Raw genomic sequence first — 27,418 nt, forward strand, 5'->3', positions numbered from 1 at the left:
CATCAGATGAAAGTCTGATATATTTGATTAGAAGGACCTTGATTTTTAAATGACAGTGAAAAGATTTCCAGATTGAATTCCCCAGTTCAAGCTCCTATGAACTCTTAGTGTTCACAGCTATAGTAAACAATATAGGTAAAGACAAGCAATAACTCTCACACATAAAAAAACAACTCACTGTTATTCAGCATTTTTTTAATTGGACTGCAGCACAGATACTTTCTCTGAAACAGTAACTTCAAAACATATATGAACATAGCTGTCAAAAATACTAAATACATACATTTAAAAATATCTAAAATATGAATATTTAACAACGTAAGATGTATTCACAAAACAATTTCTCCACCATTTACAGTATTTACCTCAAATACTGTAAGAGGGTGCACATCTGAAAATACATGTATTTTTAGCTATCACAGAGCATAGAAAACATATGAAAATATACACTAACATTTGGCACAATATAAATATTCTACCCCGAGACAGAAAACAAGTGTAGTCTTTTGTGTGACACAGGTCATTATTCATCACAAATCATGATGTTACATCAGAGAGCTGTTGCTCATGCAACAGCAGCTCTGGTTTTACTCGGGAGAAACATACTCAAACCTTGTGAGCGCGCGACACAGCGCTCTGTGAGAATGCATGTTTAGCTACTTAGCCATTTAATTTAGCTGCATAAGAAACAATGTAATGTTTTCCTGTTGTTAAACATTGCCATCTGTATCTCTGGCACACAAATTAAAAAAAGAAGGGTGTGACCATTAAAAGTACGTGTCCTGAGATTTCCTTCTTCAGGGGGCAAAGAGGTTAAAATGGAAAAGCTGATCTGTGTATAAATCAGGAACACATGTGGTAATGAGAACAAACAGCAGCCAACAGGCAGGACTTCTCCAGGCACAAAATGAATGAGATGGACAAAAATACCATCTACTGGAAAGGGAGTAGAGCGGCTGAGCTTCACTTTGAAATGGGTAAGTTTAACCAACTCTATTAAGTCTTCATCATTAACTCTGAGTTTTAAAACTTGGTTTAACTGAAAAGCTGTCTGATCAGTAGTGCAAAAGCACTGTTGCTTTAGCGTTAATACTGCCTTCTATCTGCAGAAAATCAGAGGTGATCTTAAGGAAACACGTGTTATAGGATTTATGTGTTTAGTATCTGAGTGAAAAAACAGTGCAGACGTGCGTAGACTTCATCTTGAAGTTATGAAATGTTTGCGTCTGCAGTCTACCTACTGGAAGTAGATACCAACAGCTCGTCTCCTACTCAGGCTGGAACAGCTTTGCTTGATTTCTTTGGAGATAAACAGAATATTTAACGGAGTAAGTCAGAGTTCACTGAAAGCTACAAAATATAACACAGTTGTGAATAATAATCCTTTGATGCAATGCATCTGATACACCAGTGGCAGGGCCTCAAAATATTAAGTAGATTAAAATAAGTCTTTATCTTCGCCTTAAGACTCGTTCCTTGACACAGACAGAAAAAATAAATAAAACATTATGGATCACAAAGCACTGAATTTTCAAGTGTAAAGTCATACCAAAATCTTGATAAATTATCATTGATGTCATAGGTGAGCAATCGGTCAGGAACGTCATTACGGGTGCCCTGTACTGCTAACACATGTGGTGCTAGGGCAAAGGGGACGTCACTCAGAAGATCTGACATGAAAGGGCTGCTTTCCAAATTTTGGCTCCTTTCATTTCCCACCTCTGCACTTGATACAGTCAATGGCGATCGGTGCCCTGTATTTATCTGAAGAGAAAAGAACAACGGAGATTTAGACACTACAACTCAGGCAGCTAAAGCTTTGTACTCATAAACATCGTGACCCACTAATAAGGGAAAGCAAATATTAAAATAATAAACAAAATTGGTTTCAGAGTTTGGTTCAGATCTAAACCAGCAATTCTTAGTACATGTCGATATAATTCTTTGGGTCAGGTTGACTTGAATTAAGGCTAAAGCAACAATAGATTGTTTTGAATGATTAATGGGATTTCTCCACGTAATGCTACTCTACATTTATGAAACCCATAATGCTGATGGGACCTTTTGCCATTATGTCCATTCTTGTTCATGGGAAATTACTTCACACAACTTTCATAAACTGATGAAGCTCCATTTTTTGTTCCCCTGGTGCCTTTTCAGAAGTTGTCCAAAAGCATGACTTTGGTGATTAAAAACCAGTCCTTTCCCAGCTATTTCAAAGTATTACTCATATTGCTTTCCAATTTGAAATGGAATTGCATCACTGGCTGGTGAGGTCTATTATATATGGCAATATACGCATGGCCAAGTACGTGCTTTATAGAAAAACACAGTTACCAAGCCAGGTAGAAGGCACTACATCCTTCTCAAAGGAAGGACTGCATTTGACTTGAACACAACCTGAGCACTAGTCATTCCTTACACAACCCATCATTTCCTGATAAGCAAACATTAAACCTTCCATATAAACTGTTGACAGTGGAACAAATAATCTTGCCAATCTAGGTCGGCTCAGAGTCAGTGCTTGTGTTAGGTGACGGAGGAAGCTCGCTCCTCCATAAGCGGCCGGGACAGAAGGGGTTAGTGCTGCTGCACACTCTGACATGGACCCTCATTTGAAGCTTTTGTTTATACTCACGATGACCAGAAATCTGAAGCTTAAGATGAACTTCCCAAGATCTGTTACTATTATGTCACAGGATAATAATGTAAAATTTCTCTTAGGTTAACAAGTTTTATTGAAAGGAATGGCTGCTAGATATAACTACTAACCTTATCGGTCATAATCCAATACAAAAGCTGATCTCCAAAGAGGCAAGGGAGGGAAGGACCTTCCTACTGAGCTGCTGGGATTCACTTCCCAGCACAAATCCTATTTGATTCTTTCCCTTCTCTTTCAGATCACCTTCTGGCTAATTGCTATGAAACATTTTATTTTAAAGGTATCAAAAAGGAAAGAGTAATCCCATCTTTGTCTGCTCTTCTAGGCTACTTCAGAGCCTTTTGGAGATAAAGTATGTTGCTGGGCTTCTGCTGCTTTAACAATGTTCTCTAGGCTATTGTGATATTGATACGTCTGTACCACATAATTCCTACAGCTACAGTTTACAGATGCTTCTTCTTGCTCCTTATTTTCCCCAGCTTTCCTTTTCTCAGTTCTCTACCCTTATGAGTAGCTAACAACTCTGCTCTGATCAGCACAGTTATCTTCAAGTCAAAGATCGGCAGCTCTCACTTAAAAAGGGATCTCAGCTTCTACAGCTGCTAACTGGTAACACTTAGAGGGAAGTCTTCCTTCTTGCCATGGCCAAATAGGCTCAAGGTATGCATCACAACAAAATTCATAAACATCTGCTGCTGCTCACATGCTCTTTTGCTCACAACACTGCCAAACACAGGGAACATTTATTTAGGTTAATGAAATTTATCTGGAAAAAACCCGAACACCATAATACTTCAAATAAGTACTTAAATTTGTAACTGCTGTAAACATCAAAACTTCCCTTAATTTATACTCTACATAAATTTGTTACATTCCCTCTTCAAAGAAATAACCTGTGGAACATTTATTGAGGTGCTGGTATTTGCTTGTATTACATCAGTCCCATACTCTGGAGAGAAGAGATAGCCAGAAAGCCCCAAAAGGAAAAGAGGAAAAGGTTCCATCTAGGCAATGTTAAACAAGATCTTCAAAGACCCTTTTGCCTCCCCCTACTCCCACATTGCTGTCCTTACTCCTACTCTCCCTACTCCTCACTTGCTGTTCTGTTCCCATAGCTCAGATGATAATCAGAAATCCCTAGAATCTAATGTTTATTTTACATGGAAAAAACTAAATTCAAAGAGGAAAGAAAAATTGGAGAGAGCACAAAGCATCTTGAACCTTCTTTTTTCCTCCAGAAACCTTACATTTGTTAGAAAGGTGCCAAATGGGCAGCCTCTGAAATTAAAACCCTTTCTGCACACAATAGATACCGTATATTGACAACGTTAGAGCAAGAAACAGCTTTTCTTAATTTCCAGTCCCACTCCATGCTTCAAAGCAAGACTGCAGTAACGAAGGATGAATTACATCAGAATAATTTTACTGTTAAGCATCGTTTTACCATGCTCAATCTCTGCATACTGTCAGTGAGGTTCTTAATAGTCAAAACAGTATTGTAAATAAAGCCTGAAATGGCTGGGAGTAATATAGTACAGACAAGTCAGTAACAAAGAGAAGTGTCAGGTCAGTATAATAAATGCCATAATCTGAGCTCAGATCGAAAGGTCTTTGGGTCCCAGTTTTCCCAGCCCCTCAAGAGAAGGTCTTGAGTCCAATATGACAAGATCAGTTTACAGCATGAATGAGAAAAGGACTCAAGATTTCCTATTTCCATCTCACACATAAACCACTACTGTCTGTCCCATGCAAATGCCCATTTTTCACTATCTTGAAGTGTTCACATTGACTTTTTCATTTATAACAAGTCACATTGTACTTGACTATTATTGGACTGACATCCAAACAAAATATGCAATGGGAAAAATACAAAACCTGGGGAGGACAATTCTTTAATGCAGTATGCAAACCCCAAACATTCTAGAAAAACACTGGCCAAGTTAACTTGGAAAACACTGTCACATTTGCAGTTTGAATATTGTGGAGCCCATCCCTTTATCTAGCACACAGTGTGTCATATGTGTTATAGCATATCTTATCTTATCTTATCTTATCTTATCTTATCTTATCTTATCTATTAGGTATCCAAGCACAAAGAAAAAGTTCCTGACCTGAAAAATTCATGTTGCAAGAAGTGATTTCTCAGTTCTGCCTAATGTAGTCATTACAGGCAAGCACTGCCCTTGGTTATGCAGAATTGTTTCTGAGTACTCTTGCAGTGATATTTAGGTATCAGCCTCATATGCAAGACCGTATGACGCTACATATATTTTTGTGTTCCCAAATCATAAAGACATCCTTTAAACGGGCTAGGACATGTTTCACTCATATGTTGGAGAATCCACATCAGTGAAATGACCTTGATGAAGCCAACCTGACCAGCAGAGTTTTATAGCGATGGTGGTAACATAATGAAGAACTGGACACTCCAGTAGAGAACATCAATCACCACCAGTGCTGAGACCGCCCAAGCTGGTTACAATGCAAAGCCCAGCACAAATCTCTGTGATGCAATCAACGTCAAGGTTATGAAATGGCTTATGTTTTCAGGCATGCATTCTTCAAGCATATATAGAACTGCAAGTCCTAGAGAATTTGATATCCCACATTAGTCACACTGGTTTCTACTTAAATGCTGAACTTATTTATCCAGAATACAATCTATTCAGAGCATATTCTTTGGACATCAGCTAAACAAAGCACTGCCAAATGCTATGACACACAATCCAGCTATGAGAAATATTAATTGAATGCACTTAGAAGATCATCAAACAATTTGCATTTCACCAAACACGAGGGAGTCAAAAAATCAGTTAAAATTACGGAAGGTATGGTAATCAAATTTAATTCAAACAAGCAAGGTGTTTTCTCCATTCTTGGTTTGCAACCCAAATGAATAGGGATAAAAGAAATAATATGTAAACATATATGGTAGCTGGTCACCAGATACTAATTGTCCTCTGACAGTAAGGGTGTTATATGTTATTTCAAAACTAAGAAAGTACAAAATTATCCTCTAAAGTAAATTCTTCTTTTTTGCTCTTTAAAAAAAAAAAAAAAAACGTTTCTCAGCTGCCTTCAAAAACATCTCATTTGCTGCATCTCTGTGTACTAACCATAAAGTCTGCCAAGAGTCTCATAAGGAAGAAGAAAATGCATAGTTTACAATGTACGGAGAAGCTGGATTTACAGCGCCCTGAAGGAGAATCAAAGATCAGTGCTCGTATTATTATAATACAAACTATTGAACAAGGTTTTCTAACAAAAAAGTGATCCATTTAAAGAAATTCGTACTTTCTCTAAAAAAAAATAATCCCAGAAGCAGACCCAGAAGGAAAATTCCTTAAAAAGACAGCCTTGAGAAACAAACAATACAGTCAGTCTTCCAGAATATTCAGTAAATATCCTGGAATATCATAATTAAGACAGAGACCTACAAGACTACTGGTGATAGAGTAATATTATCTTTATTTCAAACAATTTAGTGGTATTACAGTGCATCATAATGTACCTCAGAATTCATTTAGCAGTTACGTCTGATGTATCTGGAAATGGAAATCGTCTTAGTGGATTGTTTCTCCAATTGTAGCTGATGCTTTTTAGGGTATTCACAGGATCTTTTTAGAAAATATGTAGGAATTCCAGAGTGAGCATCTCCATTGATGACAATGATTCGTTTTTCAAATAAGAACAGTAACAGCAAAGAGGAACACAGGGGAAAGAAAAATCATTCATGAGGCACTCTGAATGTTTAGCACTTTGTATTCAAAAATTTAAGCTAGGAGAAAAGGATCAGTAAAACCCTGCTGGAGAGAGGAAAAGCATACATTACATTACAGTTTTTAAATGTCACAAAAACCCAACGCAAAACATAATCAACAAAATACGTCCACACCAATAAGTATGTGACTTATTTCCTTGCAGAACTGTAAGACAGGAAGAAACCCACCCAGACACGCACAATACAGATGGCCTGAGATGGTTCAGAAAACCTCATGTGAATCGGGAGAGCTGCTGTTCTTTCAAGGCTTATTGAAGAGTTTAGTCAGGATCCCCTCCAGGGACCCAAGACAAAGTTATTCCTACTTGGGAGAACACAAGCAGATGGAAGAAGAAGTGCTGGAGACCTTGCAGTAGCTCGCTGCCGTATCCAAATGGCTACTGTTGTATTTAATTCTGTGTAACAGAAATGCAGTGAATGGAATCGCAATACCAGCCTGACACTGGTGTTGTCGGTGGTTGCAGCAGGACAGACTTCCACAGTGAAAGCTCCAGGCTAAGAACAAGTCCTCGAGAAGCTTTTAGAAGCAACAATGGCTGTCACTGGAAATCAGCTTTTCCATTTGCTTTGGGCTCTCATTTCCCAGGCTCTTATGACTCTCATTCTGTTACGCAGCAGTGATAACTCTTTCTTAAAGAGCTGCTGCTACCTGTACAAATTTTGTGAGATCAGTAGGCAGCATGCTTTTTCTCCATTTATCACTATTGCTGTTCAGAGTAAAACAGAACCAGATTTTAAACCAGCCATTTAAGTATATTTTTACAGATTTGTGACATACATTGTAGATATTTTTCATTTTCCACTTTAAAGCCTGCTTTCCAGCCATTCCTTAGACTAGAATGGAATCAAGGTCGGGGTAATGTTGCTGAAATCTTAAATTAAAAAAAATTCTAAAGAAACTGTGAAAAGTACCTGTGACATTCTACAGGTTTTTATTATAGCAAAGCTGCCCACAGTGTATCCTGGCCTGCAAAGAACAGTAGGGGAATCTTTACTAAACTGCACTTTTATTATCAATAACGATGTACATTTGTACATTCTTACTGGCATTAAAGCAATTAAAAAATTCAGAACTAGCTTTTTCTCTAACGTAGGAACAATTTGATAGTTTAAATGCAGAGTGGACTTTCTGTAATTAGTACAAGCTCCTTGCTCTCTCAAACAGCTAAAACTGGTCCCCTGCAGAGGGGAAGAACTGTGAGGCTGCCATTTGTACTCCAGATACTCTGAATGTTCCACTCTTAAAGTGTTTTAGCTTAATTGCCCTAGTAAATGCTAGAGATGCCTGTGAGTCTCATCTACGAAACACTTGCAAAATGCAATTCTACCCTGAAAAGTATTCTTAAGTACCACAAAAGACCGCAAATCTAGTGTCTAAATCAACGATCTCTTTTGCACATCCTAGAAGAAAAAAAATAAAATTCTTCATTAATAATTTTGCAAACTCAAACCAGAACAAGCTTAAGGTTCTGTTTTTACTCAATCCCCTATAATAACAATTCGGCACAGGAAGTATTTGGAGGGGGGGTTGGTGATAAATTTAGCAAATATATTGAACTTAATATAACCAAAATTGTATAATGATATTTCTGTTCCTAGCTCCTACTTTTATTCCTTTATACCGAATTCCTATTATTTATTTCATTCGATAATTGTTTAAAGACAGAGAACTGTTACATCTTAAATGTGGGCCTCTATAATGAGAAACTATAAAATTGTGAACAAAGAGGGAGAAGATGCAACATGAAGGAAGACTGCAGAACTAAGAGAAAGCAGAAAAGGATTCTAAATCTTCATTAAAAATGCTAATTTCCCACCATAACTAAAATAATTATACTCTTTCCCTCTATCCCAACCAATTTTGGCACTTCTGAACGTGATAATTGCAGAGCTGTATCAGCTTTTATGCCCCCTCAGTAGCAGGTTCCTGTTCCTGCCGCTTCCCTGGGCCTCTCTGGAGGCCCCCGTACTTTGGGCACTGTCCTCACAGGTGAATTCGGGACGTTCTCCTCTGCAATATGAATATCATGATAAGAACTATCTAAGAAGAAAGAGAGAGATGCGAGTTCATTAAAGAACAATTTATCTAGTTCCTCTGTTCCTTCAAAGTACTACGCAAGCTATTCAGAGCAAAGATCTCATACATTAGAACAAGCAGCATGAACAACATGCAGCACGTTGTGCTTCTGCCACTGCCAAGAAATATTACTAACTAGGCCAGATTTATTTATTTTTCTGTAGCACGTTTGTTGAAAGATTAAAAAGTTCATGAAAATTATTATAGTAAGTAAACTGCAAGGCAGAAGAACTGTAATTGAAAATACTGGCAGCTCTAGACACCCAGCAGTGCATTCATAGCCACAAATGAGAAGTGAAGGACAAGTCAATATATTGCAAAATGAACAGAGAAGTCTGAAAAATGCTGATAATGGATTTGCTCTGTAACTCCAGTGTCATCCCAAAGCACAAAGTACTCACATTTATTTTGCTGCTACCTTCGTTCCTGATGTAATACAAAACTCAGACATTAACTATTAAAATTCAGTTATCTATTGAGGCAACTTTGAACCATGATGGAGTTCTTTGTATGTGGGGCAATAATTTTTAACTAACTAGGATGCAAATGTTACACACCCCCCTAGAAAATACTCTTTTAACAGAGCTGGAATCAGGAGGAAAGACTATATTTTAACTTTTCAATATAGCCAGATATTACAGATATATACTAAAAAAATAATTTTCTATAAAACTTTACTTGCACATTGGAATAAATAGCATTTAAATAATCAGTTTTAATTTAGCAGCTACATTTGGTCCATGTAGTTGGTGACAACAAGATTTGAGTTCCTTTCTACTGCTGCAAGCAAAAAAATATCCTGATGACTTTTTGGGAAGCTGATGTTCTGAATAAAAGAAACTCAGACAAACCGGGCGTCTGCCTCCATGTCTCTATTTCTTGTTCCCAACCCCCGCTGTTGTAGAAGCTCCAACATGGTAACCTGCTATGGCAGGAAAAAGGTGAAAGTTTCTCTGAGTTGGTAGCTGTTCGAGGAGCAGAACCTCTTAAAAGGAGGAATAATACTTCATTCTCTCATTATTCTGCTAAGTGTATGAAAATCCAAGGACTTGAATGGGAGAGGAAGCTGTTTACTTAAGAACTTAGACAATTAACCATAAAAGACTAGTAAGAAAATCTTTAGCAAACACCGTGTAAAAAAAAAAAAATAGTCAATTTTTCAGTAAATTGGAACAACTGAGAAAAGCTGCATAAATCAGTAGTTTATTGTTTTGAGAAGGAAAGGAAACACCTCCTTGAATAATTTCAGGTATTCAGCAACATCTGTGAAATGTCTCCCTAGAACGTTAATATCAATGAAAGGAAAAAGACCAAGGGATAACAATTTCCATCTACAATAAGAGGAAGGGAAAAGGAAATGATCCTGGATTTGGTTTTCATAAAAAAGCTGTTTAACTAGAGTGAACAGAAAAGAACTACTTGTCTGAACCCAGGTGGATCTTCCTCCAGCGATTCCTGCAAACAGCCTCAGTGGTGCTCGCACAACTTTTGTTTGGTAACTAAACCCCCCAGATCTTCCTAACAGTCTCTCTCCTCAGTCTTACAGAACATAAAGAGCTTCTCCGGCAGATGTGTGAATAAAAATTGCTGTATCAAGTGTTTCTTCAGAGGGTTTTATCCTGCTGCTTAAAACCCAACCATGTGGCAAGACTGGCAATATGTCCTATTTACAAATTTAAAACATTCTAATGCTGAGGAAGTGAATTAGGCAAGCATCTCCTAACACAGCTTTCTGCCTGCTCTCTCCAGAGAGATTCCAGTCAGTAACACAAAGGAAGGATGGAAATTTGACTTTGAGTTCCCCCACACACAGTGTGTAGCTGGAGCATTTGTCAACATCACCTTCAGCAAACAGGTTACCAGGAGCCGGACTTTGTAAAGCTTCGATCTACCTACAGGAACAAGATTGAGTTGTCCTCAGCAACTACTGCTCAGGCTTCTGAGACGCAGGAATAAAAGCACGATGACTCTTAAAGCAATAAAAGGCCAAATAACTAATTAAGTAAATAAAAGGAAACAAATATGGTGATCACTTTCAATTAAGGTGGCCTCCAAAGCCCCCTGGTTCTCTACAGAAGAAAGATAATTGGATCATAATGAAAAGGAAGAAGGGTATCTTTTGGCTTTTAAAACAGATTTGTTTTTACCAAGCAGGGCCCCTAATTACATAACAACACTAGAAAAATATTCTTAACACTTGCAATATTGTGGAAGCAAAGAAATTTGTAAACAAATAATTTCCACTTTATTTCATATTTTTAAAAGGTGCTTTAGAACAAAATTTGACAACGTGCTACCCAGCGCACAGTCTTTCCCAAGTCTGATACGACTGAGGAGCGATGAAGTTTTGGGGATTTTTTCAAGGCAGAAATCACAGCAGTAGCACATTGTGATGAAAGGATCACACCACGCTGATGGGAAGTACAGAAAAATATATTCCTGTCTTATCAATATTAGCATTTTGGACTGAAACAAGGCAGTTTTCATGTCATGTTTCCATTAAAACAGACTGCCCACTGCTGTTTGTGGTGGGTTTTTGTGGGTTTTTTCCCCCTAGAAAGTGGCAGTGAAACTAACCTAAAGTCATTGTTATTTTCCTTACTTGGTGTTTAGAGTAGCTATTATTAATAATAAACTGTCCTATATTACAGTCTTTCAGCCACCATTTCACGCTAATGCACCATGCTGTAAATATCACTGTAACATCAGGCTATATTGGCACACAGTCTCATCAAGTGATGTATGATCTACATTGCATTTTAGATCAATTTTAACATTTGGAAAGCCCAGAAGGGTTGCTCCCAGAGGCAGGATGACTGACCAATCAATTTGTTGACAGCAGCAAAGTGAAGCAGCATTACTGGCTTTTAGTCCAACCACATGTGTTCGGGCAAGATACAGGATAATCAGTAGTTTTATCTGGGGATTAAGCTAGTCAGAAGAACCCAAAATTAGAGAAAGGTTAAAAAATGTGATGGGAACATCTGGGCACTCAATTTGAGCATCTCCTGCTACTAATAACCATCCAATGCAACTGCATAAGCAATTAAGTCAAACATATAGCGAGTCTCTGCCCAAACTCAATACGAAGGTCGGCAAATTGTGTTTCTGGATACACGCGCCTTGGCCAGTACTGGGAGTATGCGTTCCTTTACCAAAGCCTGGCTCTCAAATTGAAGATGCTGCCAGTCAGGCCACTTTTACTATTTTATGAACTTTTTACATGTGGGTACATACATTGCCATTTATAGGCACTAAACCATCCCATGCTTGTGTGTTACTCCTTCCCTACAGGAGGCGGTTTTGTCTTCTGTGGCTCAAACCTCAGCAATGATACCGACCGACCACAGCACTGACTCCACCAGCAGGAAGGGATGCTCCAAGTCATTTGTTGTGTTTACGGGTTTTTGCTACCCAGATAGAACATTCAACTCTCATCTTAAAAGACTGCAACGCCTCCTCAATTCTTGTCGTAATGAATTCTCTGCCAAAGTTGAACAAAGCATTTTACAGTATCTCACACTTGCATAGTGCTATAGGAAAGTGCTTTGTAAGAGAGCACTGCATTACTTTTGAAAATGAACCGTTTTCTAAGTCGGTGACAACCACGTTAATTCACATCTTCCAATTCCCACTCCAGTTCCCTATATCTAAAAATATAATGCTTCTCTTTAAGAAAAAGACAACGGACATCGCATTCTTGATGTTACTGAGATTACTAAGTATCTGAAATAACCCCAGCTGTGTATCATGCTACACAGATAATAAGTTCAACTATTCACTTCAGAATTGAGAAAAACCCTAAGAGGAGATAGGTTTACAAGACACCCCCAGGTCTTTTATACATATATATACATATATGGACGTATATATACATACACACACACACACATATATATATATATAATTTGTACATATACCCTCCCCCGCAAGTTGCCCAAATGTTGAGGACAGACAGAAGTCCACTGGTCCATACACTCTGGCGATCTACCTAGTAAGAAAAGACCTGAAATACTTTGGTCAATTATCAAACAGATAGCAATATGAACTTTATCATATAACAAAGCTTTATAAAGTAAATATGCTGTTGCATAGTAATAGTTGTAATATGTAACAGTTGATTTTTTTAGCTGACTGGCTATTTACCTTTGTTCTCACTAAGATCACAACTGTATCCTGTGCCTTTCTTATATGTCAGCTCTACTTCATAAGCACTTTCAATCTGTGGCTGCACATGGATTCCCCCAAAGAACTGCCAGCTATTTACTACACATGCAAAGGATAGAGGGAGCTAAGAAAGATGATGTCCATTGCAGCCACCAACACTAAAATCTAGTCATCCTTCTTTAAAGGTAACGTTAACACTTCACTTCCCATAGCTTATGATCATACACAATAGTCCAGTAAAACATCAGATCTTTCTTCTGATGGCACTGACGTTCAGACAAAAGTACATGCTTGATGACCTGCTGCAGACAGTCTTATTCCAGTCCCTTCTAAGAGTGGATAATTTAATTAAGTGATTATTGCCTACATACCCAATTAAGAAGAGAGAAAATATGGACCAATGTGCTTTAAGAGCTTTATATTGAAAAAGAAGATCTTAGACTTAATATGACATATGACAAAGCCATTAATCTACCCAGACCATGACTAGAATTCTACCTTATGAAAGCTTAAAACAAAAATCCCCATCTAAGCAGAAACATTTTCTAAAGACACTATATTTTGTCAAAATGAAGCAAACTAATCACAAACATGGGCCAATAATTTTGAAATATATACTACCTTTTCTAAAGAAAATATAAGGAATTTAAAATGATGTAGTAAATCTAGGCCAGAACACCCTTCTCGGGATTTTTTAATATGGGACCCTCTGAACCACAAACTAAGAGTAGGGTGATGGGACAGAGACACAATCAATTATATCTCCTTTTCTGGTAACTTGTAAAAATACTCCAGGCAGTGGAGCTCTATTCAAAAATGGGCAACAACAGATCTGGAAGAAATAAGTTTATTTTATTTTATTTTTTTTCTTTTATGAAGACAAAGTAATATCAGAATTATTCATGTCCTGGAATTAGATCAGGCATTCTGCTGAAAAGGATATCTTGAAAGTCTATCAATTTCAGCAATACTTGCTAAATTCTCTAAGAGGAGTAAAAAGAAAATTAAATTTATTTTTTCCTTCACTCTTAAATTGTGCACTAACAACTTCCGTTATCTCTTCCTTCATATTTTATATCTTATAGTGTTTCTTTCTTTCCAGTCGACTAATGACCCCTAACCAGACAATGGGAAACTCGTTTACATCTCTCCAGAATCCTTACATGGCAGCTTTACAAAGGATCAGCTTAATGAGGATATTATCTGCCTATTCTGATACAAAAATATTTTTTCTAATTTATTTAGATACTTGCTCAAAACAGTGCACACCAGTATCTATATGCAGAAAACCACCGATAATTTTACATTTACTTTAGGAAACCTGGGCTTTCTATCAGCTATGTTCTCAGTTTTTAGTAGCAATTTATGACAAGGGCAGAAGAACCATCATCGAACTATTGCAATTCATAAAGAAAACTATGTCCTATGAAGATAAGTATCACAGCAAGGTAGATAATTAAGCATGGCTATAACAACAACATATAAATTAGATAATTATGGATTAAGCAATCCCTTGGGGGATTCTCTCTTGCCCTAGAAAACATATAACAAGCTCCTTAGATAGAAGGCAATAGCTATTAAGTATCTGAGGGAGAAATAGAACTATAAAGAAAAACAAACAACGAAGAACACACAGCAAGAGAAAAATCTTAATTACAATCAAAAGACGGTGCTCATTTTTGGTGGTTTATTTTAATACACTTAATGGTACAGTTTTCACCCATTAAATCTGCTGACATCTGTTGGCTAAAGAGCACACGTCAGATTATCAAGAAGTGCAATATCAAATAAACCCGAACTGCTTCTTAAGGTGACAGTAGGGAGATACAAAACACTGCAGCTATTACCAGAAATGTAATTTGTTGTTGTTGTTGTTTCTTACATCAATTTAATAATCCCAGGTGTCCTGGACACCAGACATACAATAATCTTCATAAATCCTAATTCACAGCCATACCATCTGTCAAAAATATTTTTTATGTCTCCTAATAGATATGCTACATAATTGCTCTCACAGTAGGGCAAAAATGCAAGGTTGTGCTAATTTGCTTTACCAGTGGAATAGCTCATTATCAAAAACAACCCCACCACACTACTAGGGTTTCTAGCACTCTTCATATATCAAAACTAACCGTTCCATTCTGTTATTTTCTCTAACCTAAGTTCCCCATGAAAGCAGATAAAGATTGAATTATCTGGAAATTGCACTATAATAATGGAAAACTCACAAGCATGAAAAAATAAGACCGTAATATCTCTTTCTATTATGATGATGTTGTAGTTAAAATTAGAAGCTTTGTATTTCAGTGTCCAAAGAGACTAATATAAGTTCTCGGCCCTGCAGAGCACTAAGCAGTTTGGCCACAATCCAGAAAAGCACTTAAATGTGCGTATGACTTTTAGTCCATGAGCCTGGAGCAACTTCAGCAGGATTGTACATGCTTGATGAGGCCCAGAGCATCCACATCTCCCCGGTACTGACTCGGCATCAGGCACTGACCCTCCCAAACCTGCGCCCGTACTCGTGGAGATGGAGATGATGCTCCACATTGGTCCGGTCAAAGCAGGAGTTTCTGTTCCCACTCTCTGCAGCAGAAGATGAAATGTTTGGACTAAGGTTGGCCTTTTGAGAAGACCCTTCCTCCAGTAAGTTTCTAAGTATCTGCAGTTCCTCTAGGATGCACACAATATCAAAACCTCTTTAAGTAACACAGACTGCAGGTATGGTAGTTGGTACAAGAGGTTCTGTTACACATTGCTAGTTGCAGCAAGATGATCTTGGTGTAAGCTTGTATTTGTGCATTGGTTTAAATGATTACGCAAAACTATACAAAAATAGGTACTTGAGAATTCAGTAGTTGCACAGCAAACAAATCCAATAGTACTTAAGAAAATGGGAAATGCCAAAGATGACGACAGTGACCAAAAATACTCCAGAAGATAGTTTCTTCAAAAATCTTAACTCAGTCTCATTTCCCTTTTGAATAAGGAAGTGACCCATGAACAAAGTATTACTTCATTCTTCTTTAAATCACAATTCTAAAAGCATTTCCCATGTTCCACAAAGTCTACATCTACTAAATTGTAAAATCTATTATATTCAAAAATAAAAGCATTTTTCCAGCAGTTGAAAGATGCAGCTGAAGAACTAAACACTCTTCTATTCAACTCTGCATGACAAATATCTGATACTGCTTTGCAGTCTAACAGGTATCTTTTAACATACTGTACTGCATTTATGAAGCATTCTTGTTTTATGGGTAACAAGTTTATTATTTCAATTAATGTTCTATTTCTCAGTGATACATGGAATATATAATACAAAATACAATGCTTTTCCAATTTTGCTAAATTGGTAGATTTCTCCCACAAAGCATATTCACAACTGCAAATAGGAATACTGCTTTCCTAATGGCCAGAATTATCCATTTAATTCCCATGATCCTCAGTTACTCTATTTAATTTGAGAAACGGAGAACTTACTTGAGTAAATTTGAAGTCCAAACACGCCAGTCCAGAGACTGGAATTAATAACTTTGATACTACTAGTGCTGTACCTGTGCTATCTTCATTTAACTGATGTTGTCACAAGCCAGTTCATACAAGTATTTTTGTGACATACAAGTCTTTTAGCATAAATATTAAAATAAATCTTTGGTTTAATTTCACTGTGATATCTGCTATTTTATTTTGAAAAAAAATTTGCTGCTTTCCTCTAACTCATTAACACTTAAAATCTACACAAGTTCCTATTTTATTGGAATTCTATAGAACTGAACAAACCACTGAAGCTACAATAACTGGCAGCTCACAATACCTAGATAGAACATCACATTAAGGGAAACTCTGTCCATGCCATAGGTAACCACAACACTCATGTTCTATACTGCCTCAAACTGCAAGACTTCAGTTGCAAAACACCCCACTCAGAAGTGCATGGATCCAGAAGTCAGACTAAAATTTCGTGATTAATTGTAACTAATTCATACTTTCACGTTATCAGAAGGCAAATCATTACTTATGATGAATTTAAAATTCCTGTATCACACAGAGTTTTTAACTTGAAATTAAAAAAAGAAGACTACAGATATGTTGACCACTCTTAAAGATGCAGCATTATCTCACACACCTTTGATATAACAAGGGACTTAGAAATAATAAATATTAAAATACAACTGAGAAGAGAGAGACTGTCAGAGACACAGTTAGTTTCAAGACTAGGTATGAGAAAGTATAGGTTAAGCAAAAAAACCAAACACCACCACAAAAGCACAAAAAGTCCACGGAAAATGTCTCACAGTTATCATGCAAATATCTAAAATTATATGGCTGTGCAAAACAGGCTCATACCCATTGCAAAAACATTTTCAGAGGGAGTGGAGAAGAAAACATGTGTACATCGTATGCAGAAATATTCTGAAAAGCCCTCTTTGGTATACATGGATTAAATATTAAATAAACCAGATGAAGAAAAGGAAGTCCAGATTTACAGCCACATTGTACTGAAACAGAAAGTAAGTCTATTATACGCACACATTTACAAGAAGTTACTTATAATGCTAGCTGTGGAAATAATGACATGCAAATGTTTGACATTTTCCATCATTACTCACCATGCCAATGTTTCTATGCAATTCATTAACATTCTAGCTAAAGTTTCATGTTTGCATGTCTCAAGTATAAAAATAAGATATTCAGCAATACCACACAGCCCAGCCTTCTTACTCTTTCTTTTGCAAATCAGTATCAGTGGCCTTGATAATACTGCCATCTAATTACTAGCAATGCTTCTTTTATGATGGATGACAAGGAAGGCTGAGTAGGCACTCAGTTTATGGAAGATGTGAATGTGTTGAAACCTTCTCCAGCAGGACATTCACGTTTCCTAAATGAGCTGCTATGGAAGTTCATCATGTGTGTGTAAGGAAATAAGTCTCCTACCTGTGGAGGTTGGTTGTACATTGGTCTGGTCTCTGGAAATGAAGTTTTATCCTTTGACTCTCTACTTTGATCATCAATTGTGTCACCTGGTAAAGTAAAAAAAACAAAAATCAAAACAAAACAAAACACATAACAAAACAAACACACCACCTATTAAATCACTTAGATCCTTCACATTTTATACAGAATGAGAAAATTTACTGAGTTTTCTTAAAATCAAATTATATGATTCCCTGGGAAAGGGGTTACTCTGTTGCCACATTTATATTTCACAATTTTGAACACAAGGAAAGAGAAAAATATTGAAAAGTGGTCTGCAAAACCTGGGAATAAATCTGTGGCAGTTAGTTAAAGGGAAAAATTCAGAGGAAAAGAAAGAGAAGGAAAAAAGGCAGGGCCCCTATTTTTGCACACTTTAGGACCATTAAGTTCTAATCATGGCAGTGTGTCAAACAAAGGCGACAGCAGTGCGAGTATCTGCTGCGCAGGCAATACTAGGTGCACACACCCATCACGTCCCAGTCCTGCACCGGGCGAGGAGGACATGAGCACCACTACTCCATCCTCATTTGCAAACTCCTTTCCACACGGAGGATATCTGTGCATGAGTGCTGAAAGAGAGATGCAGCATGTTGAGGGAAATTACTTGGTATTGACTGTACCAGGACAATAACCCCTTGGCGGGCTGGGCACTAACCTCCCATTGCACACACCTGGCTGCCTCTGCCCAGGATTTTACAGAGGAGACATGATTCAGTTTATCCCAAAAGCTGCAGCTGATACTAATCTAAGACGAACAGATCACAGCAATAGAGACAGAGTATTTAAATCGATTTTAAAGGCGGAAGGTACGTTATTAATTTTATTTAAAAGGTAGAAGTAGTAAAAACAAACAAAACAAAAACAACCTTTGTTTCCCAGATATTGTAAAGCACGTATCCACCTCACTTATCTCTTCTGCAGTCCTCTTTGTTGGTAAGAGGGTTTTCAGGAAGTTATAAAGATTTTGTGGATTATCTCCTTCTGCTGTTAGTGCTACTCAGCAAACAGTTTGTAAGAAGAGACAACTTAGAAAGATGAAAGATTTATCATATAATTCTTGTTTTATTTTTTATTTGAACTGATACTGCTTTCTGCAACAGAGTACTTTGAAAGTCTGTACTCTTAAAGAGCCCTTCAGCGACAATTCTAAATGACGGGGTTCAAGTTTAACTCCTCTGCAAAGCCTGTGTTTTTGACCTTCCTGTTCTATTTTCTCTAGAGGTTTACTTAGAGCCGGTGCACCTGGCAGAATCCACTTTCTGCCCGTGGGCTGGTTGCCTGGAAGCCAGTGACACCCAGGCCCATGCGTCCTTGCTCCACGCTGTCACCAGCCCCCAGGGAATGACTGGTCAGGCCCCCCAGGCACAATGCAATATTTGGTAAAGTATCTTATGAAAACAAGCAGTAATATTTAGTCACTGGGCATGCTTTGTAATATCCAAGTATTATTCCTAACAGTGTATTTTGAGAATCGTCAATAATGCCTATTAATTCCGTTAATATCTAAACTTTTCAAGTCTTTTGGGGAGCTGAAAAATGCTTCTCAGTAAACTAGTAATCCTTTCCCTACAATACTCCAAAGCACTTGTATTCACATAATCTCTTAAAAAACAAGGGGAGGGAGAGACCAAAGGAGATGGAGTGTCTGTTCATCTTCGATTCCACCCCACAATACTGCGATAAACAAATTTGTAAGCACCTATAAGATAATGAGGTAAGTAACAGCCAAGAAAATAAATAACGTTAAACCATTAGTTTGCATTTGTAATGAAGAGGTCTGCAAAGAAAAAACATTAGAGGTCTTGTAAATGCAGTCTGCAATGAACGACTGCAAAAACTTGGAGAAGCATGAAAACACTTGACAGATATATGAAGGGGACAGTAAGATGTATTTTTGGTACATTTGGTGTGGATGAGAGTGTAAACAAGTTTAAATGGTACCCAAGTTAGGCTAGATCAGTAAGGTTATTTAAGCACATGAAAAAACTTCCTAAGGAAATAGTCTCTCTAAACAGTGGTCCATCTCCAAAATATTTCAGAGGTAGACTGAAGAAACATCTGTCATGAATGGTTTCAATCCTGCCAAGCCAAGGAAGATGAATGACCTTTTGTGTTCACTCCTAGTCCTGCATTCCATGAAGGATGGGGGAAGAAAGACTCCACAGGATACCCCTCCCTGAAATCAGGATTCGTCAAGGGATCTCCTGCTGGCTGCAGGGAGCCTTGTGCCGATGAGAGTGGACTGCAGAGAGCCAAAGACTCATCCAATGTGTAAGGGAGGAGCTGTGCAGCCAGCCAGTGGCAAAGGACAGCGGACTGAGCCAGTGAGATGACTCATTCTGGGTAAAGTTGGGTGTATGCATCAACATACTGAAAGAGAGTTACACCGGAGATTTAAGAAACACAGGAACCAACTTCTTTTTCCCCTTGTCTTTACATGCCATTCCTGAGAAAAGTTTTTATATCCAAAAAACCAAAAGTTCAAATTGATGTGTGTTAATGCTATGCAGAATATACTTCTTTTCTTGTGGTTAGTTTTCCTTAGGATGAAAAGAAATCTTTGTCTGAAATCAGGACCAAAAGGTCAAAAATGTAAAAATGTTCACAGGAAAGAAAGAATAAGAACAGCTCATTTGGAGAGAAATGAAATTTCTTGACTTAGAACTCTGACACCCAACTCCCAGAGGTCATAAGTTCTTAAGGAGGCCAAAATGTAGCAATATCTATAGTGTTTCACAACTTAAATTGCTTTTGTAAAATGAACTTTAATGCAGAGCTCTTCTTTGCTGAAAAAAAAAAAAAAAAAAGGACAAATGGGAAACAAATGGGAAAACCCCCAATATCCTCCAAAATTTTCAGGCATATGATCCTGCAAGTTAAGCCATGAATCTTTGTACAGACTGTTATTATTTGAGTTAAAGAAGTTAAAACAGTTATAGGCAGCTGCATGCTAAGCTGCCCAGGATGTCCACTCTGACAGAATAGTTTTCTAGAGAAATCAATATTTTCAGTGCACTTCTTTGACTGATTCTTATCTCAAATATCCAAACATATTAGTCATCCTTATTTCTACTAGCCCAAATAATCAATGAACTTTCACGTAGCTCCCCAGCTCCTCCAGTTCCTAATGTTAATCAAGCTTGCTATAGCCAACCCATCCTGTTTAGCCACCCCTATTTTTTTTGTGCAGCTAGTTTCCCATTGGCCTCAATTCTAACCTCTTTCCTTAACTACAAGTCATAGTTTCTCTTCCCTCTTCAGACGCAGCCTCTCAAACGCTTCCCTCTGATCTGGCTTTTCCTCTTCTCCTCTGCGAGCCTGCAGTCTCCTCTTCCCATCTACTTCCATGCTAGGAAGATGGATGAAGGTAAACACCAAATAGACAGACATCCCATGAGAGCACACATCTTTGGGAGCAGGAACTAATGCCAGTGGTTGTCAGTTTTTGACTACGAAAAAAAGAAAAAAGAAAACTTCACCAAAAAAAATCAACAAAAAAACCCCAAAACTAACCCATGAAAAAATCTCCAACCCAAACAATTCCCCTTACACAATCCTGATGCAAATAGGTATGCAATTATAATTCTGCCAAACTAAGCAAGTGAAACCTGGGTCAGCAAAAATCACAAACACAAGACCTTAGTAGGCAGGACTAACAGCTCCCCACCACCGCTCCCTAAGAAAAGTCTTTCATCAGAACTGAACTGCAAATATGTTCATAGATAAGGCCAGATGGACCACTGTAATCATCTAGCCTAACCTTCTGTATAAATGTAGGCTATGGATTTGTTTGAACTGGAGCAAGTTTAAAGCTGCATTTTAATTAAGATATAACAGACAAAATTATTCATTTTACAAAACAATTAGATTCTGATTCATCTATCCCTCGGTTTAAAAGCATTCTGCAAAGTTTTAGTAATAAAACTTTAAAAAAAAGTTAACTCATGTATCTAAAAATGTGATATACTATTTAGAGACTACAAGAAATAGAAATGAAGGGTGCTCCACACACTTTAATATGGTTTAAACATCAGCAACATAATCTGATATATGCAGGACATCGCTAGGAAAATCTATCAGGAATAAAAAATCATGCTTATTGCTGTAAAATATTCCCTTACTTATCAATGGAAAAATATCTTCAAGTTTGAAAAGAGAGCAGTAGACATATTTATTCTACTGTCCAGATGAGCCCATATTTCAAATCCTCAGTCTTGGGAGGCTGTTTTAGGTTATATTAAGCCTCTTTCAGGCCCAAACAAACAGCATTGCACTCAAAGGTCAGACCTACATTTCTCCTTTCACCAAGGTGGTGCTGGATTTACAGCAATATTCGCTGAGTTCCACTGGTATCTTCTTTTTCCACAAACTGCAGCCAAGTGTTGTGCAGGAAAGAAATACCCAGTCCAGTCTTCAGTACGTACTACCTCTGTCCCTCTGCAGACCTCAGAATTTTTGGTTTCTTTAGAAACCTGCATTCAGCTGCCTATCTGGACCTCAGCAAACTCTCGTATAAAAAGGTTCAACCACAAGTTTGGCTTCTACTCAACAAGGAAGTGGGCTTTCTATTTATACTCTTTCCTCTTCCAGCATTCTGTTATCCTCAGGCTGTGCAGTCTCTTGATCAACACACAACATTCAGAAGGCTACCCTCAGTTTAAAAAATTAAAGCCAATTGTAAATACATGTTGGAGTCTTCTGTCACTTAAACTGCCACCTTTCCTGGTCTGTGCAAGAATTCTGTCAGGCAGTGAAGCATGTGCAACACGGCAAGCAGTAACCATCTACCAAATAATGGATTTTCAAACGTCACCTTCAGTTTCAAAAGGAAGACAGCTACTTTCCACTATACGTCAGCTAGGTGCTTAACTCTTTGTTGCCTGTCGTTATCTTCTTTGCCCTACATATAAATGGCAAGAACAAATAGTATTCTGGCTTCTACTTGGAAGCCAAAGGACAAAGAGTTTTAAGAGAGGATTAGTAGGATCTGAAAACAGGAGAGGAGGAGTGTAGAAGCATCAAATTTTTATTGCAAATTTTTGCCCCTCTTTCTTACTCATAAATCTTCCCCTCTCTCCCCGAGGTAAAGAAGACAGGCCAGCCACACCAATTTTATGTCACCCTGCTCCAGAACAAACTAACAGAACTTCAGGCTTCAGTCCACTGATAGTGGTCACACCTTCAATCTAGCGAGGTATTGAAGAACTGTAATTCCCTCTCCCCCCTGAGCATTTGAGTCTCAGGATTCCCTACAATCCCACTTCCATGTGAAGGGATAGTATCACTATTCTGAGTTCTGCCCTTCTCTCAGCCTCATTTAAATACCCTCCGGCTCCTCCAGCAAGGATGAAATGTGTTGCTGCTCAGTCTCTCTCCAGCCTTGCTTGTTTCTCCAGCCAAGGTCTCACAGGTTCCATTTGCTTCCAGCACCACTGCAAATGTACTAGCAAAGTGTTCTTTTCCTTTCTCTGCGCATACAACAGATGAGCAATCAGCAATGGATGTCAAGTGGCTGCTGCTCTCCTCACTGCTATGTCCATCTTCAAGCCTCATGTCTGTTGCCCTGGTTCTTTTCAAGAAGAGTCCATAGCTACATTTAGTGGTAAAGAAGAGCGCTGAGCTGTCAATCCAGAATATCAGTCAAATATATTTGCAGCTGGGGACTGCGGTGGGGCAGTACCAGGGAACACTGACGGCAGTTTCCAGAACAAGAAATTGTGCTGGCTTTATGGGATCAGGAAAATTAACAAAAGATATAGGGAAGACCTTTAGAAGTTTTTGCTAATGAGCATAGAATCACAGAGTGGTTTGGGTTGGAAAGGACCTTTGAAGGTTATCTAGTCCAGCTCCCCCCTGAATGTACTGTACACAATTATGGCAAAATATAATAAACAGTAAAAGATTCAACACTTCCCATTGGTGATTAAGAGACTGCTCAATGATCCACCTGAATTAAAAAAGGCACCGGCCAGGTGCTGCCCTCTTCAATTGGAGAGACAGGACACTGATGGATACGTGGTTCTTCCCTTTTCTAAAAGTGGGACTACAATTCTGTATAGCATTAGTGCTATAAAACGTACACATTAATCCTCATTACCTTCCATGTACACATGACCAAGACATAATAGCCTTATAAGAATATATATAGTTGGCAAAACAATGAAGTCATCCTAGTTTCAGGTCACCTCATCCTGGTTTCATATTAAAGCTTTTCTTATCAACAGCAGTTTCATTTCAACAAGCTAATAATACCCCCTTAAAAATCCAATATATCAGCAAAAAAGATTCTCCACAGCTGCAACTTTCAGCAAAACAAGAGTTTAAGAGTTTATGCTGCATAAGGGTGAACAAGAAGGAAGCCTGTGTAAGCCCCTGCTAAGGCAGAGGTCTGTGTTAGCCCAAGCAGGCACATGGTAAGTCTTTGGCAGCCTTTTGAGTTCTGACAGTGTTTTTATAGCTGGGTATTAAAGGGTTCTACAAATAAATCTTTGATTGGGAGTAGAACTTACCAGTATCTTCTCTAATTACACTGATGAACCACGAAAAAAATCTATGTAAGCCCTGCAAAGGGAGAACCCTGAAAGAATGACTTCTTCATACTTGTAAAAGGGAGGTGGGAAAGTGTAACTGCTTAAATATTATTCTGAGTGTTTTTGCATTTACAGACATGAAGCAACAAAATTCAGTCCTTTTCCAATTAAGAGGAATAGCAAATCCAACTACAGCACATGCCACTGAAGATTAGCCACTCAGTTTCATTTTGGTATCCCACCCTTCTGCAGGTGATATTAATGTAGTCTTCATTTTCCTAAACAATTCTGTCAGTGTCTTCTCAACCCACATCCCACTATCCAGATCACAGCACAACCACAGACTAAAAACTCCACTACAAAACCTTTTTTTTTCCACAAACGAAAACTTGTAGAAAGATGGCAATAGAAAAACAATATGAGAGGATTAGAGGCTCCTGCAGGGTTTCAGAATCCCAGATCTACACACTTTTAAGTTTGCAAACAGCTTTCTATTTCTGTGCTTTTTTATATTTCCAACTTCTTAAAAGTTTGACTTCTTTCAAAGCTTTCTTGGATCCTAAAACAAAGGACCCTTAGTGTTTAAATCCAACTCCATCTCCAACCACTTGACTGAGACTAAATCATTCCCACTCCCCCAACCCACATTTACATGGCTTTCCTTTAAGAGGTGGCCAACTTCTACAGAAAGGTGATGAATCAAAAGCCAAAGTTTCATAGCAAAATTCTGGTTGGAAGGAATCCTTGGAGGTCACACTAGTCTCACCTCCAGTTCAGCGCAGGGCTAACTTCAAAATTAAACTGTGTTCATCAGGTGCTTGTCCAGCTGAATTATGAAAGTCTCCAAAGATGGAGATTCCACAGCCTCTCTCAGCTCTCAGTTATTTCTGTCCCTCTACTATTTGTTATCTCCAGGTCCCAGAAAGCTGTAGAATTCATGCATCCACGAGACAGGATCCCCTATGATTAAATTTTATTTTACTTTGTTTTTAACTTACAGTACTTCCATGTCAAACATAAAGAAATGCTGAGGTTCAGTCTCATTCTGCTTTACTGATAAATCCATGATGTATCAGATGTGACAGATCCATGCAAGTACTTTCCCCTCCATTATATGCACATACCAGCCTTTCTAAGTAGCCCACAAAAGCACTGAACGCCCTTCACCACAGCACATCTTTCAGTAGATCTTACTTTTCCATCTTGCTATTTGGAAATCCCATTCTAGAGTTCATTACCCTAGATGGTGCCGCACCTTTCTTATCTAGGTTTGGTATCGGAATAAGCAAGCGATATGATTTATCAGCTACTCAGTACATCCTTAGTACTGAAGCAACCAACATAGCACAGATTCATGTAAGGGCTTATGACATGTTCCATCATTTTACAAGGAAGAAGTTGAAAACAAAAGCTACAGAAGAGAAGTGTATGTCACCTAAGCCTTCTGACCCAACAACCACGCTTATCTGGGTGTGTGTGCCCATGCCTCAGGGAGAACCTCAAAACTATTCATTCCTCTTCCTTTGTTCGACTGATAGTGCTCTGAGGATAAGCCCCCAGCATATCTATTATATGTTAGCATTTACCATGAACATTGTCCCTAAAAAAAATATCTGCAAAACTGCCTGGAAGCCATAGATTAGATGCCATAGGCCAGTCTCTACATGCATTAAGTTGCAGTTCTTGACATTCCTAGAGGCCCAGAGAACCTTTAAATCTTACTGTCGTTCACTTTATCTGTCAGTTAAGCCCCTCCTCTTCATATCAAAACAAATGCAACCTTCCAAGCCCAAGTGAATCATACTGTTCTGAAGAACTAAACCATTCATTCTGGTTTTTTGAAAAAGTTTTAGAAGTTGATTACTTTTTTTTTTTTTAAGTTTTATTGTTTACATAATCACTGAGTGTCAGCTTATTGTCATGGTCATTTGGACCAGTTCAATCATTTCATAGAATAAGTACATTATTTTAAAGTTAAGAATAAAACAAGAAGTCCCTCACATTTTTAAATGTTTAGAGAAGTTTAGTGTTAATTTATAAAATCTCTGTTTTCCACTTCACTCTCAAATCTGTGTCCTGGTAGTGAAAGATTCTGCACTTGGCATGATCCAGCTTTGCTGTATGGATTGTCTGCCATGAAACCAGCGCAAACGAAGCAGGAGTTGGAAAGCTACATTTCCTTCCATGGTTATAGTCTCCCACTAGATCCTTTCTGCTTTTCCAAAGGAGGGAAGTAAAGACAATTATTTGCCTTTATTTTTTCTGTTTTTCTTGCCTTTGTCTGCTTTGCCTTTGATGAGAACGCAACAGTCATTTTCATAATCCTTCTTGCATTTTCTTATTTTGCTTGGAAGGATGATAAAAAGTTTAATCTCAATACAATAAAAGTCTTTACCTCTTCAGTTCCTGACCAGTGGTAAAACGCTTTGGGGAAACATTGGTAACAACAACAAACTCAGCTGAAGACAATAACGCAGCTCACACAGAGCGCTGCTGGCGAGCGACCTGCCCTGAAACACATTTTAGCAGTATCATTTTCTTGTCATTAGTTTAACTAACTTATAAAACCTATCTCAGATTACAGGATCAACCAACAAGTTTTCAGGATGAAATTAAGATGATTTCACTATCCTCATTTAACTATGAGATTAGGACTCCCCTCCTCCTGTTTTATTTGTGGCATGGTTCTAAAGGCAATTCTGTCCAGTGTGAAAACAGCACACTGAAGCCCACTTTGACGAGGACAGAAGAGCATTTTCCTAGCACTTAAAAATCCACAGTGTGGTGTGACTGCTCAAGCTCTCAGTTACGCTGTGTAACTTGCATGTAGGTAGGTCCAGCATGCATTAAAATGATTTGCCTGTCAAAAACTGAGATGCTCATGGACTGATTTTTGCATATGAAACTTGCTACATAAATGCAAATTATTTCAGAAAACAAATAATGCAAATTTAAGCTGGTTTCCTAAGGAAATAGATTTACATGACACATCTTCCGTCCCTGATAACACAGGCAAACATTGTCAAACATAGTTGAAACTGGCACAGAGATAGAAGACTCAGAGATGTTTCCAGAATATAATCATCTGCAGCTGGGTAGTAAAAAGAGACCAGGAGTAATGACCCTGCTGAAGGAAAAACCCATTGCACTCTGTTCTTCTTGGCCCGCTAGCAGGTCAATTGCTGTCACTGGGAATGAAGGCAAGGGAGGCCACCAGA

The 27,418-nt window shown here is 38.1% G+C and overlaps 1 protein-coding gene across 3 annotated transcripts in view; it reads right to left on the reverse strand.

The window, feature by feature from the left end:
* Positions 1-204: 204 nt before the first annotated feature.
* The window catches only part of UMAD1 (UBAP1-MVB12-associated (UMA) domain containing 1), an 82,116-nt gene continuing 54,902 nt past the window's right edge, over positions 205-27,418 (reverse strand). For all 3 annotated transcript variants that reach the window (XM_080339178.1, XM_080339177.1, XM_080339179.1), the window contains exons 3-4: positions 17,629-17,714; positions 205-1,764 (exon numbers count right to left, since the gene is read on the reverse strand). In XM_080339178.1, the coding sequence (XP_080195304.1) occupies positions 1,507-1,764; positions 17,629-17,714 (344 nt within the window). In that variant the 3' untranslated portion in view covers positions 205-1,506. The remainder of the gene's footprint in view (positions 1,765-17,628; positions 17,715-27,418) is intronic.

Source organism: Nesoenas mayeri, assembly GCF_963082525.1.
Source record: "Nesoenas mayeri genome assembly, chromosome: 2".
Classification (NCBI taxonomy): Eukaryota; Metazoa; Chordata; class Aves; order Columbiformes; family Columbidae; genus Nesoenas; species Nesoenas mayeri.